This window comes from Polypterus senegalus, chromosome 15 (genome assembly GCF_016835505.1).
Source record: "Polypterus senegalus isolate Bchr_013 chromosome 15, ASM1683550v1, whole genome shotgun sequence".
NCBI classification, from domain to species: Eukaryota; Metazoa; Chordata; class Cladistia; order Polypteriformes; family Polypteridae; genus Polypterus; species Polypterus senegalus.
This window is the reverse complement of record NC_053168.1, coordinates 62,611,834-62,624,798: the sequence shown is the minus strand read 5'-3', so window position 1 is coordinate 62,624,798 and position 12,965 is coordinate 62,611,834. Positions and strand designations below refer to the sequence as shown.

At 38.7% G+C, this 12,965-nt stretch overlaps 1 protein-coding gene across 1 annotated transcript in view; it reads right to left on the bottom strand.

Annotated features, from left to right (window-relative positions):
• The window catches only part of thsd7aa (thrombospondin, type I, domain containing 7Aa), a 455,572-nt gene that overhangs the window by 89,347 nt on the left and 353,260 nt on the right, over positions 1-12,965 (bottom strand). Inside the window, exons 10-13 of the mRNA XM_039736556.1 lie at positions 8,128-8,243; positions 6,716-6,848; positions 4,222-4,325; positions 2,418-2,612 (exon numbers count right to left, since the gene is read on the bottom strand). Of these exons, the coding sequence (XP_039592490.1) occupies positions 2,418-2,612; positions 4,222-4,325; positions 6,716-6,848; positions 8,128-8,243 (548 nt within the window). The remainder of the gene's footprint in view (positions 1-2,417; positions 2,613-4,221; positions 4,326-6,715; positions 6,849-8,127; positions 8,244-12,965) is intronic.

Here is a 12,965-nt window from a genome sequence, read left to right as displayed (position 1 = left end):
CGCAGTAATCAGTTTTATCAGGATTAACGTGTCGAAGATGGCATTTTCATGTTCTTCCCGCCACCTCTGCCCTCCCTGTGGGGTTATGATTGACGTGGAGACGAAAGGGCAAAATGTACACAAAGAAATTTCTTTTTGACTTTCTCGCTTCCTCGATAGCATCCGACGACAAAACATTTTTGACACGAAAAGGTACTTACCGTATGATTCACTGCAGGAGGGCGGTAGCCCAGGTGGTACGAAAAAAAGATTAGCGTACGAAAAGGCGGTGGGTCATTGGAGATCGGCATTTACTACAAACCGGCGCTTAAAGGAGACCAGCTACTATTAGAGACCGGCGTCTATTTGTCGCGACATCTCTTCAAACCCGGCGTTTATTGGAAATGGGCGTCAATAAGAAGCCGGCCACTACTAGAAGATATACGGTATATATATATATATATATATATATATATATATATATATATATATATATATATATATATATATATATATATTGTCACAGAGTGCTGGGGTCCTTACCCAGCCAGGATGCCTGGAAAGACCGGAAGGTGGCATTAATAGCTTCCAGGCTATGAGAGGGCAACCGCCCTGGACTAGGAGAGGACCACGGGAGAGGAATAAGGACATTACAACCCATTGGGACCCGTGGCCACCGCCAGGGGGCGCCTTAAACCTCAGGGAACCTGGGGAACAATTACTTCCGCCACACCAAGCAAGATGGCGGAGGAACCTGCCAGGGACACCCGGAAGTGCTGCTGGAAAGACGTCATCAGCCACCTGGAGCACATCCGGGCAGGAATAAAAGAGGCCGCCTTCCTACAATCGAGGAGCTTGAGTCGTGAGTGGGAGCAGGAGAGAGAAGCCCATATTGTGGTGGTTATTGCTGTGTGCATTGTGTGTGGTGTTCGGGACTGTGAACCTGTGTTTATTAATGTTTAATAAACGTGTGCATTTTATAAAGATACGGTTTCCGACTGGTGGTGTCCAGGCAAGTCTCACAGTATATAAATAAATTAGTCAATAGATTGTGAAAAAGCACATAATTAAATTACATTTTATCATCATGAAAGGTATCGAATTATTAGGAAATGCTTTGTCATTGTTTTATAATATTAAAAGTATTAAATACTTTGTTTCAAAATGGTTGTATTTTTAAAGACTGTTTTTATTTCACATTGTGTGTTTTCCAAACAGTACATTTTAAAAACTGTATTGATGCTAGCAATATTTATTTCACAATGCCTCTTTTCATAATGATTTTGCCACTTGTCAATTAAGATCAATAGGCTGAACCTTTTCCTATTGGTCAATCCTTTGCTGTCAGTTACTTTTGACTGATTGAAGTTAATAGGCTTCCAAAGATGTTTTAATGCTACTTTTCTTACATAATTGATGATACATTTGGGGTACTCAGATGGATAAGTGCTTTTCAAAATATGTTTATAAAGAGGTTCTCTGTAGTTTAAGATTCTGCTTGGCTCAGTCAGTTTTAAGCTAACAACTTGTTTATTAGCTTCAAAATTTTGAAGCACACTTTTCTGTCTGAACATTTCCAACATATCGTCAATTCATCTCAAAATAGCGTCATATATTAAATGATCTATTTCTATTCACACTAACCGCCCCAACTTTTAACTGCCTCTGTGTGTTCATCAGTTGGAATGCAAGTAAAGTAATGCTAAAGATCTTTGAAAGCCTACAGCTTACAATCAGAGTAAAGAAACTGACAGCAAAGGATTAACCAATAGGAATTAATATGTTTAGCCAGGTGGACATTGTCTTGATTGACGAGTGACAAAGCCATTATGAAAAAGAGGCAGTCTGAAATAACTAGCCCAGACATTAAAGGACCCATTCAGAAATGTGTTATATCATAGTGAAATAAAATCTTTATTTCATAAGGCCATTTTGAAATAAAACTTGTAATAACTCTAAAATAATTACATTGGATTTTATAATAATTAGATGACTTTTATTTAATTATATGTGATTTAATAGTGTATTGACTATCTCTGTACTTTAGCATGTGATTATTTATTTCACAATTGCCATTTTATGTATTTCATTTTGGCACAAATGGTATTCTGCAAATATATGGAATGGCAGGGAAAAAATATAGACACCTAATGTCAAATAGTTAAAAAAAGTATGATACAAGATGGGTGGCACAGTGCTGCAGTGGTTAATACTACTGTCTACTAAATCCACCCTCTGGTCATTGTCTGTTTGGATTTTGCAGGTTCTTCTTTGTCTGCAGGAGTTTTCTTAGCACATTGGGTGAGGTTTCTATATTTGCCTGAATGTATGTGACCAGGACCTGTGATCAAATGAAATCCTGCCTAGGGCTGTGATCCCTGTGATGTGAATTCAGGTAAGTGTCTTTGATAATTGTATGGTATAGTATGTATACTCACCTACAAGTGTTCTTTTTCTTGTTCTTACTCCAACACAATCTGCACTACATGGTGAAAACTTTGACCAGCTTGTTAGCTGACAGTCATCTTGGCAAGGTAGCTGACATGTTTGAGTTATAGGAGGCATTGATCCAGCATACTTGAGACAGTCACCAATGTCAGCCTGACCTCCATCTTGTCTACGACAGGATATTGCTGAAAGAAACACAATACAATGATTATAATGTACATTATACACTGACTATACATTCCTATCTATCTATCTATCTATCTATCTATCTATCTATCTATCTATCTATCTATCTATCTATCTATCTATCTATCTATCTATCTATCTATCTATCTATCTATCTATACAGTATATATAGTAGACATGTACATACTACTGTTTTCTGTGCATAAAGCAAAATTGTCCCTATGCACCTATATGGTAGTATGTACATATCTACTATATATACTGCATAGATAGATAGATAGTGTATACACACACATACACCTACCTCAATGCCAGAAAAAATATTGAACAGTCTTGAGGACTCAGACAGCATTTCCGTAATATAGAATAACATTTTAAAGTCTCTCTCTTTCAAAGATCCAAGAGTACAGTGGGAAAATGATCTTTCACTCAACATCTCAGAAAAGGTGTGGAAGGCAGCCATGCACAGAATTCACTTGAGCTCCAAATACACAAAGCATACAATTATTCAACTTAAAATTATATATCGAGCACATCTGTCTTGTTTAAAATTGTTCAAAATGTTTCGAGGGGCAAGATTCAACCTGTGAACGTTGCAAGCTAGTTCCAGCCTCACTGGGCCACATGTTTTTGGCGTGTACCAAATTAACATCATTCTGGACCAAAATCTTTAAATGCCTTTCAGACAGCCTTGATGTCACAATCCCTCCTAATCCATTAACAGCTGTGTTTGGTGTACTCCCAGATGGGCTTAAAGTGAAGAAGGGAAAACACACTGTAATTGCCTTTACCACACTATTGGCGCGTAGACTTATGTTGCTCAACTGGAAGAATCCTAACTCTCCTATTTTAAGTCAGTGGATAACTGATGTTATATGCTATTTGAAATTGGAAAAAAATCTAATTCTCACTTAAGGGATCTGTACAAAACTTTTTCAAAACCTGGCAGGAACTAATCAATAACATTTTAGAACAAGGATTTAAATTGGGGAAACAGATTCTCTCCCCTTTTTTTACTCTATTTATTTTTATTCATTTAATTTATCTATTTACTTATTTTTTACTAACTTAAAGTTTTACTCTGCTGGCCTAACTTTTTATCTCATGGGTGGGGGTTGATTTGTTTTGAACCAAGTCTTGTAAAACATGACTTATTTGTAATAAATGTTATTTGTTATCAAAATCAATAAAATAAAAAAGTAAAGGCCAGTTCCTGTGGTACAGTGATAAACATTCAAGAGTACATACTTGCCCATTCTACCTTAATATCAGGTCATTGGACATCTCAAACCAAATAAATCTGAAGCATCTAAAATTTCCAGCTGTTAACTCCATTGATAATTATTGGGATTGTGCTATCTGAATTTATAGGATCAGTTTGCTGTTACAGAATCTCTACTTTGCTTTAACAGATCACATCATTGTCATATGTACTTTTATTATTACAGTTTTGAAAATGTGATGTTTACTAATTGCCTGTAGAGTTATGGGAGAAAAATAAACACTGAATGCAGTTTCATTTTTGGAGATGTTGGGAAATGTTTCAGCTCCTTAAGATCCTGCAATGGAAGAAGTCACTGCAGAAAATGAATGAATGAAAAGTAATACCTCTTGTCTGTAGACCAGGTCCACAGGTCTCATGAGCTCCTGGACTCTCTTGGCGTACATACCAAGGTACTAATTGGCAGCGACGCCATTTATGAGTCTTCCATCTACAAAATTAAAAATATCTAATCTAATACAGCATTTAAATACAAAAAGCAAGAACACAGATTCATAGCCCTTATTATTTTGTTAAAGGAATCATTGCAATTGTTGTTATACTGTCATACAGAATTACTGAAAAGAGAAGAAAATTAATTAAAGTTGGAAAATGGTTGTTTGAATAATATTATGGCTGACACCCAGGTCCCATTCAAATTCTGTGCTTTCAATCAAAAGTCACTCACAAAACTACCATTTAGAAAATGAATAACAATTAAGGTGTTATGGAAAAAGGTTTGAAAATAAAATGTGAAAAATTGTTAGCTTAATCGTTGTAATAGGTTTTCTGCATATTACTTTTATTATGATGAGATTTTCTAACAAGCATACAGCCTTTAATCATAACATAGCAAGTCTGCTTAAGAAAATAAATGGTTGTAGGGACTAACATCTCAGCAACATCAGAAACCAGTCCTGGTCAGGTTGACAAACCATCACATAACATACTATCACACTAACCCACAGGGCCAATCTAGGGTTACCAGTTAACCCAAGGTGCACACCTTTGGGGATCTTGGAAGAAACATGGCATACCCAGTGAAAAACCTATGCTAAAACATAGAGAGTATGCACATTCCATTTGGACAATGGCCAAGCATGAGGTCTGAACCCAGGATGCTACAACTTATGATGCCCTGTACCCACCAGGTACGCTGCAGCTGTTCAACCATGGGTCATTGAGTAGTCAAATCAAGGATAAATCAGGGTGAGTGAGGGAGACACATACAAAATTGTAAAAAAATAGAAAGTTCTTTGTTAAAGAAAAAATATATATACACCAAAAGTTAACAAAGCAAGTTATTTGAAAAACAAAAAAAATCACACTAGTAAGCCATCAAAAATCATAGTTTAGGTGTATGAATAAATATGATGAAATAAAAAGAAAACATTCCAAACAGACCAAAACAAACTGATTCTAATCCTTTTAAAATCCAAAATCCATAGTCGAATACAAAAATACAACAAAATTCCCAGTCCTTTTACCATTTTCAGGCTGTGCAAGAGACCAAAGGATTTCTGCAAAGAAATATTTATCAAATTAAAACAATGACCAGGCTCACCACATTATCCTTCCTTCTCAGTGCTACAGAGGATAACACAGGAGTAAGTGCACTCTCTCATTTCTTTACTCAGGCTGCTCAGGAGTATAGCATTGCACCCTCCACTAATGACAGACTATCTGCTGACAATGAAAATGCCTCCAATATCCATCTTGCCATTCTTATATGCCCCTGGGATCCCTTCCTTCAATCTCGATGGATGATCCTTCCAATTACCAAGCACAGTTTCACGTTGTCTGTTCTACACACAGTAACCCAGAAGGAAGCTAATAAATCCATGACCCATGCTTACACGTTTTCTTGGCTACAGATGCTCCAGCTCTGATTACCCTCTGGTAAGTGATCTCTCTCTCTCTCCAGGTCTTTTATCTCCCTCTTTCAGGCCCTTTACCTATACCAAAACAGCTTTACTACTTTATAATCCCTCATTCGCAGCTTGATACCTCACACCAGGATGCCTCCTAACATTCAGGTTGGGTTGAATGGTGTAGCGCTTCACAACTTGCCCTTGCTCACTGATGCAGATGCATGCATCCACCATGCAGCTGCACTGCTGTTTCAGTATACCAGACTTCTCTCATCAGCACCACCTTACATCAGGTCAGGTCAGGTTGGGGAGCATGTACTGGTACAGCGTGTTGACATACCCACCACATGACAAAACAGAAATGCGGTCCAGTCCCGGGGAAACAACCATCTATCTGCCGCAGCCAGATACGTGGGCGTCCCCTAGGCCTGGTCCAGCAGCTCGGTCCTCAACAATGAGGATCCTGTGAGCCGGATCATTTTTGGGGAATCGTGCCACATGGCTTTAGTGCTGTAACTGATGCTCCCTCACAATGCAGATAATGTGCCTGATTTGGGACTCCATGGCACAAAGTCTAGCCACTGGTACCCAAGGATTCTCCAAAGAGTCACAATACTGAAGGAGTCCAGTCTTCATCCATGTCTCTGGTGACAATTCCTATGAAGTCAGTATATGGTTGGGAGGCATGGATGCTATCCACTGACTTTACAACATGCTCATAAAACTATTTAAACAAAATATAAAACCTTTAAATAATTGCACACACAGGGAAACACTGTTGTTATAATGCGACTCAACTACACTATTACTGGGCCACGAAATGCAGATATGGAACACAGGAACACCACAAACAGAATGGGGAACACAGTTTGCATTAAACTCTTCTCAGGTGACAGTTCATATATGATCATCATTTACAGAATAATCCAGAAAGTATTAATTGCAGCATCTTTATTGCATTCTCCCTTACCTGTAGCCAAGACACACAGGCAATGCCTCACATTCCCTTTCTTCATACAGCACATCTGGGCAGTCTTGACCGCCATTTGCTGGAAGCTGAATAATAACTCGATGGCGTGACTGTTTCTTTATTGGACTAGGTCCTAAAATTAGACAGGATAATCAGAAATTAAAATTGCTTAATTCGTGAATCATTTAAAGTCACAACAATAAAAAAGTATGATTTTTTGCTGTGATAGTTCTTTAACTTTAAAAAGATAAAAAAAAAAAGTTTTCAGAAGTTGTAAACTCACATTGCAATGGCATATGTCCATAAGGAATCCATAATTTACCACTTTTCTTACTATAAAACTATTTTACCCTTCACAATTCACCTAGATATTATTTTTTATTGTTGTGTGTTCCGTGTGGTTTCAGAAGGGTTTATAAAATTAAGATGATCTTTATACTGTTATAAAATACCAAAAGCAATTGGGATTTACTGTTATTAATAGCTGTTTAAATGACACTGTGGGCATCAAATGTCATATCATCCATCAATCCATTCCACCCATCCCTTTACCACACCTGCTTATCCAGAGGAGGGCCACAGGGAATCTGGAGCCTCTTCCGGCAAGCATCGGGTGCAAGGCAGAAACAGTCCCTGGACAGGGCACACACACACACACACACACACACACACACACACACACACACTAACTAGTGCAGCTTGAAATTGCCTTAGGCATAAAAAAAAAACAGCTTCAACAAACAAATGTAATTCTCAGAGGAAATGCTTTATATTGTCAAGAGAATGCCTTCTGAACATTCTAGGAGGCAAAATAAAGAGTGCCAGGGTATAATTTGTGAAGACTGTTTTTCTGTTTTCCACTTTCTGTACACACTGGGGACCACAAAAGAAGATATGTAAAAATAATTTACAACCACAGTAAACAGCTTCATTACCCTATTCAGAACTAAAAAAAGTTTCACAAAGTGATAAAGGGGTAGTTGTCCATCACATACCTCTGTTAAAGCCGACAAAGGGCTATTAATTATCTCTTTAAAAAAACTATGAAACATGGCATTAGTACTCTATCAAGCATCATTACCCACCTAACAATCTCCCAGGACCTAGCATATTCTTTGCATTTACTAGGTAAACACATTTGCAAAACTGCTGAGGTAAACACACAGAACCACAATATGGTGCCATGAAGGCTTCATCAGATTGATAAATAATAATAATTCCCTACAATGAACATATGAAGACAAAATATTCATGTGACACTCTAGAATATGCCAAAAGTAGGTGGTGGAATTCTGGATTGAGACTCTAAGTTCCATTATGTTCATTAAACTTCTCATATTTTTATCATTTTTATACAGGTCTCCAACATTTTTTTTTTTTTTTTTGGAGGCATGTGACTGTGAACTACTTACCTTCCTGACATGACAATGGGCATGGTGTCCAATCACTGTAAGGTGTTACAATGCAGTCTTTTTTGCATGGTAATAAGCATGGTCTCACTGTCTCTGGTCGGAGGCTTTCTGGACACCTAAAGAGAGAAGATTTAAAATCATTAAAATAATGACCTCTTTGGTAAAATACCATTTAGTGTAACATTAAAACAAATGGTAAAACTGAAACAGAAAGTACCTCAAAATTTACATGCCAGGTTTTTTAGATTAGCTTTAGAAAACAAAAGTAATCTATTGTCACCACAGAAGATCATACAAGATCAAAAAAAGAATAAAACAGTAGTCAAGTAAGACAGATACAGTGGCTTAACGGTGTTGTGGTGTGAAATGTTGTATATCAGTTGATAAATATTTTGCATGGCTTTATTGGTAACTTAGACAAAGCCATGTCATATTCATGTTACATTATTTATAAGAACAGCAATGGTTGATGGTTAAGAACCCTCCTCCCCTGTCTTTAGGACTGAGTCTTTGTCATTTTATGACAGGGTCAGAGGAAGTGCCTGAAACAAGTTTGGCAAGTGATTCTCTGCAGGACTCTTTCAATCAACCACTGCATGAGGGCCAACTGCCTAGCTCGGTGGTTCTCCACCTGTGGGGCAGGCCCCCCTAGGGGGGCACGAAGTAACAAAAAGGGTGGCGCGAAGATGTGAAAAAAAGAAAACAAGAATATAAATATAGTGTTAGATAAATGTCGATAAATGTTAAGTAGGTATAATAAAATATGCATCTATTATAGATCATTAATTAAAAAAGAACAAATTGGTATTATTGGGCCCCTTTCAAAAAAAGGTTAGGGGGGCGCGATTAAAACTGTTATAAAAACTCGGGTCGCAAATACATAAAGGTTGAGAAATGCTGACCTATCTGGTCAGCTTCACCTTAACAAATGGTATTGGGGGCCGGAGTGTAACCCATTGTGTCACATCAGAATTCTATTGGTCTAAAGTTGCCTGTTTGGTTTTATATCAGAAGCTAAACAGTACCACAACAGCCTGTTGGCTGTAAGGTTTGGACAAAGAGTCTATACATTTGCTTGCTTTACCCTTCCCTCTCTCTCTTACACCATCATCATGAAGGAGCATCTCACACACCATGAACTGAAAAGAACAAGACAATGAAGAGCATGGCTCAAGAAGCCATATTGAGACAGGCATGCGACCTGTTCCAACGAAAGCTGACCAAAAATGATGCTTTAATTAGAGACCTTTTAAGTAACAAACAAGTCTTTGTGCTGCCTGAAACTACACATCAGCATTTATCAGGTTGAATGGTTGCCAATATTCACTTGTACTTTTGCTTATTGTTATTATTTATGAATATTATCAATAATACATTATTTAAAGTATAGTTTAACTCCTGCTTGTCTTTTACTATACCTAATTGCCTGAGATTATAAATGTAGAAGGGAAGGTGGGGAGGAGTTATATACTGCAATACTTTATAAACAGTGGTAAGTCTGTGAGATTTGAGGTATTCTGACAAAGGCTACACATTAATAATACAAAAGGGGAAAGTAGAATACAATGATCCCTCGCTATATCGTGCTTCAACTTTCGTGGCTTCACTCCATCGCAGATTTAAATGTAAGCATATCTAAATATATATCACAGATTTTTCGCTGGTTCGTGGATTTCTGCTGACAATGGGTCTTTTAATTTATGGTACATGCTTCCTCAGTTTGTTTGCTCAGTTGATTTCATACAAGGGACGCTATTGGCAGATGGCTGAGAAGCTACCCAATCAGAGCACGTATTACGTATTAAATAAAACTCTTCAATGATATACGATATGCTTCCCGCGTGGTGCTTCACACACTTCAAAGCTCTAACAGCCCGTATTGATTTTTGATTGTTTGCTTTTCTCTGTCTCTCTCACTCTCTGGCATTCTCTGCTCCTGACGGATGGGGTGTGAGCAGAGGGGTTGTTTGCACAGTGGCTGTTTGCTTAGAAGTAAAAAATGCTGAAAGACTACTTTCACATTGATCCTTTCATTGTGGCTGCTTTATCGCGGGTGCTTCGTATACTTAAAAGCCCAACAGACCTATTGATTTTTGATTGTTTACATTTCTCTCTCTCTCTGACATTCTCTGCTCCTGACGGCACTCCTTTGAAGAGGAAGATATGTTTGCATTCTTTTAATTATGAGAAAGAACTGTCATCTCTGTCTTGTCATGGAGCACAGTTTAAACTTTTGACTAAAGGGTGTTATTTCATGTCTAGAGGGCTCTAATAATGTTAGAAAACGTATTTAGAAGGTCGTAAAAAGGTTTTCTATGCTCTAACTACGAAAATATTAGATTTATAAATAAAGAATCCTACTTCTTGGAAATTCATTTATCTGTTTCTAAGGGCTTAATATATATAAAAATAACCATACAAACATGGTTTTTACTTCGCGGATTTTCACCTATTGCGGGGGGTTCTGGAATGCAACCCCCGCGATCGAGGAGGGATTACTGTAATATAGAACTCTACCAACACAAAACAACACGTAAATCACAATTATATCAGGTCTCATTCTACTATCAAGATTCCACCAAATTTTTGTGTTCAGGCTCTGCTTTACCCCATTAAAATACTTACTGGCATTACTTAAAGTAGCATGTTACAAGAATGTGGAGTGTAAGACAATACAGTTTACTATGAAAAGGTGAAAATACTGCCACCTGATTATGTTCGGTTAAGCTATATATTTAAATGTGTGTTTAATTTATTCATCAAAGCAAGTGAAGAGCGTCACACATTTTGAGCCATAAAGTATGCTTTGGGTTGAAATTTAAAATATGTTTATTTAGATTGTTAGTTGAAAATAGTGGTAAAATAAGTTTTATATATAGCAATATTAAATTATTTATTAATCTTTATTAATCTCCTAAAGCAAACAGGTCTGAAGTGAAGGTCCAGACTAACTCGATCCTGAGACCCCACATGGGTTTAAGTCAAGGATCGGCATTTCCCTTGCCCGGGAAAGGGTACCCGGGGCACCACCCTGGAGCCAGGCCCGGGGGAGGGGCTCACTGGCGAGTGGCTGGTGGCTGGACCTTTGACCACAGGACCTAGCCGGGCTCAGCCCAAAGGAGTAATGTGGTTCCACTCTCTTGTGTGGCCCACCAACTGCAAGAGAGGCCATATGGGTCGGGTGCAATGTGATATGGGTGGTGGCCGAAGGCGGGAACTCTGGCGTTCCGACCCTTGGCTGCCGAAACTGACTCTTGGGACAAGGAATATTACCTCTCTGGTGGGGAAGGAGCCTGAACTGGTGCGAGAGGTTGAGAGGTACCGGCTAGATATAGTCATGCTCACCTCAACGCATGGTCTGGGCTCTGGAACCATTACTCTTAAGAGTGGCTGGACTTTGTTCCACTCTAGGATTGCTGTGGGTTAAAGGCGTCGGGCAGGGGTGGGCTTGTTTATGGCCCCCCGGCTCAAGGCCTGCACGTTGGAGTTCTCCCCGTTGAACGAGAGGGTTGCTTCCCTGCGCCTTCGAGTTGGGGGAAGGACTCTGACTGTTGTTTGCGCTTATGTGGCGAACGACAGTTCAGAGTACCCAGGCGTCTTGGGGACTCTATCGTCCTGCTGGGAGACTTAAACGCTCACGTTGGCAATGATAGTGAAAACTGGAGAGGTGTGATTGGGAGGAACAGCCTCCCTGATCTAAACTCAAAAAACCTGCTGTTTTTTGGGCAGGTAGTCCATGTTCCAGGAGACTGTGGGGGCATCAAGCCTTAAGGTTTTTCCCAGTTAATGGGGCAGAATGGTGATATGGTAAAATTGTCCAAGTTGGACTAGGCCCCTTGGAGCATATAGATCAGATTAGAGCATCCTCCAAACCTATCTGAGTCCATAACAAAAAATAATATTCTCACATGTGCTTAATCTTATTCAAGGTCACTAGGGTTTAGAGCCCATCATGGCAAAATTGGGAGCAATTCAGAATTCAACCTATGACAGAGAGTCAGTTCATTACTGGGCTAACAGCTGTACACTTGCCTATGGGAACAGTTTTGAATTGTTAGTTAACCTTTGGCATGTGAGTGGAAAACTAGAGTACCAGGAAGCAAATGTGTGCAGGTAGAAGGAGAACATACACACTCCACACAGAGAGTGCTATATTTTGTTCATATTTTTTATGTTCTCAAAAATGGTGAATGCAATGACAAAATGATTGATGAGCAAATGGTGTACAAAATGCATGAGAGACTTGGATATTTTTTATATGGTCTGCTAATAATAAAGAAAAACGAGTAGTAGGTCAGCGGAATGAGACATGCCTCTCATCAGAAGTAGGCATGGCAGACCTGAATCACTTCCAAAAATAAACATCACAGGCTACATGATCCTTGGTTTTACCTACAAAGAAGGATTTTAAAGAATCAAAGTAGAGCTGTCCTAGGTTTAAATGATTACAAAAATAAAAGAAACAGAAAACATTTAATGGACTCTGTGCAATGTATGCTTACAGATATGTCTTCCACAATGGGTTAGGCAAAAGCAACAACTACCAAAGTAGAACAAATGCAGAATATACAGCATGAGAATATGAAGGTATAACCAATGTATACTGCTTTTAAGTCAATCCTATACTACTCAAATGTATATTGCATTGTCACACATCTGTGCATAGGAGGCAGCTGAAGGGCTTAGAGATGACTGATAATACATCTGCCCTTGGGGTACACTGATGCTCTTTCTAAGTTCCCTGCAGGCCTTTCCCGGGAAATCCCACCAGGAGCCACCACCTTGACTCAGGAAACAATACTTCTGGTCCCGGCCTTGAGGACGACATCACTCTCAGT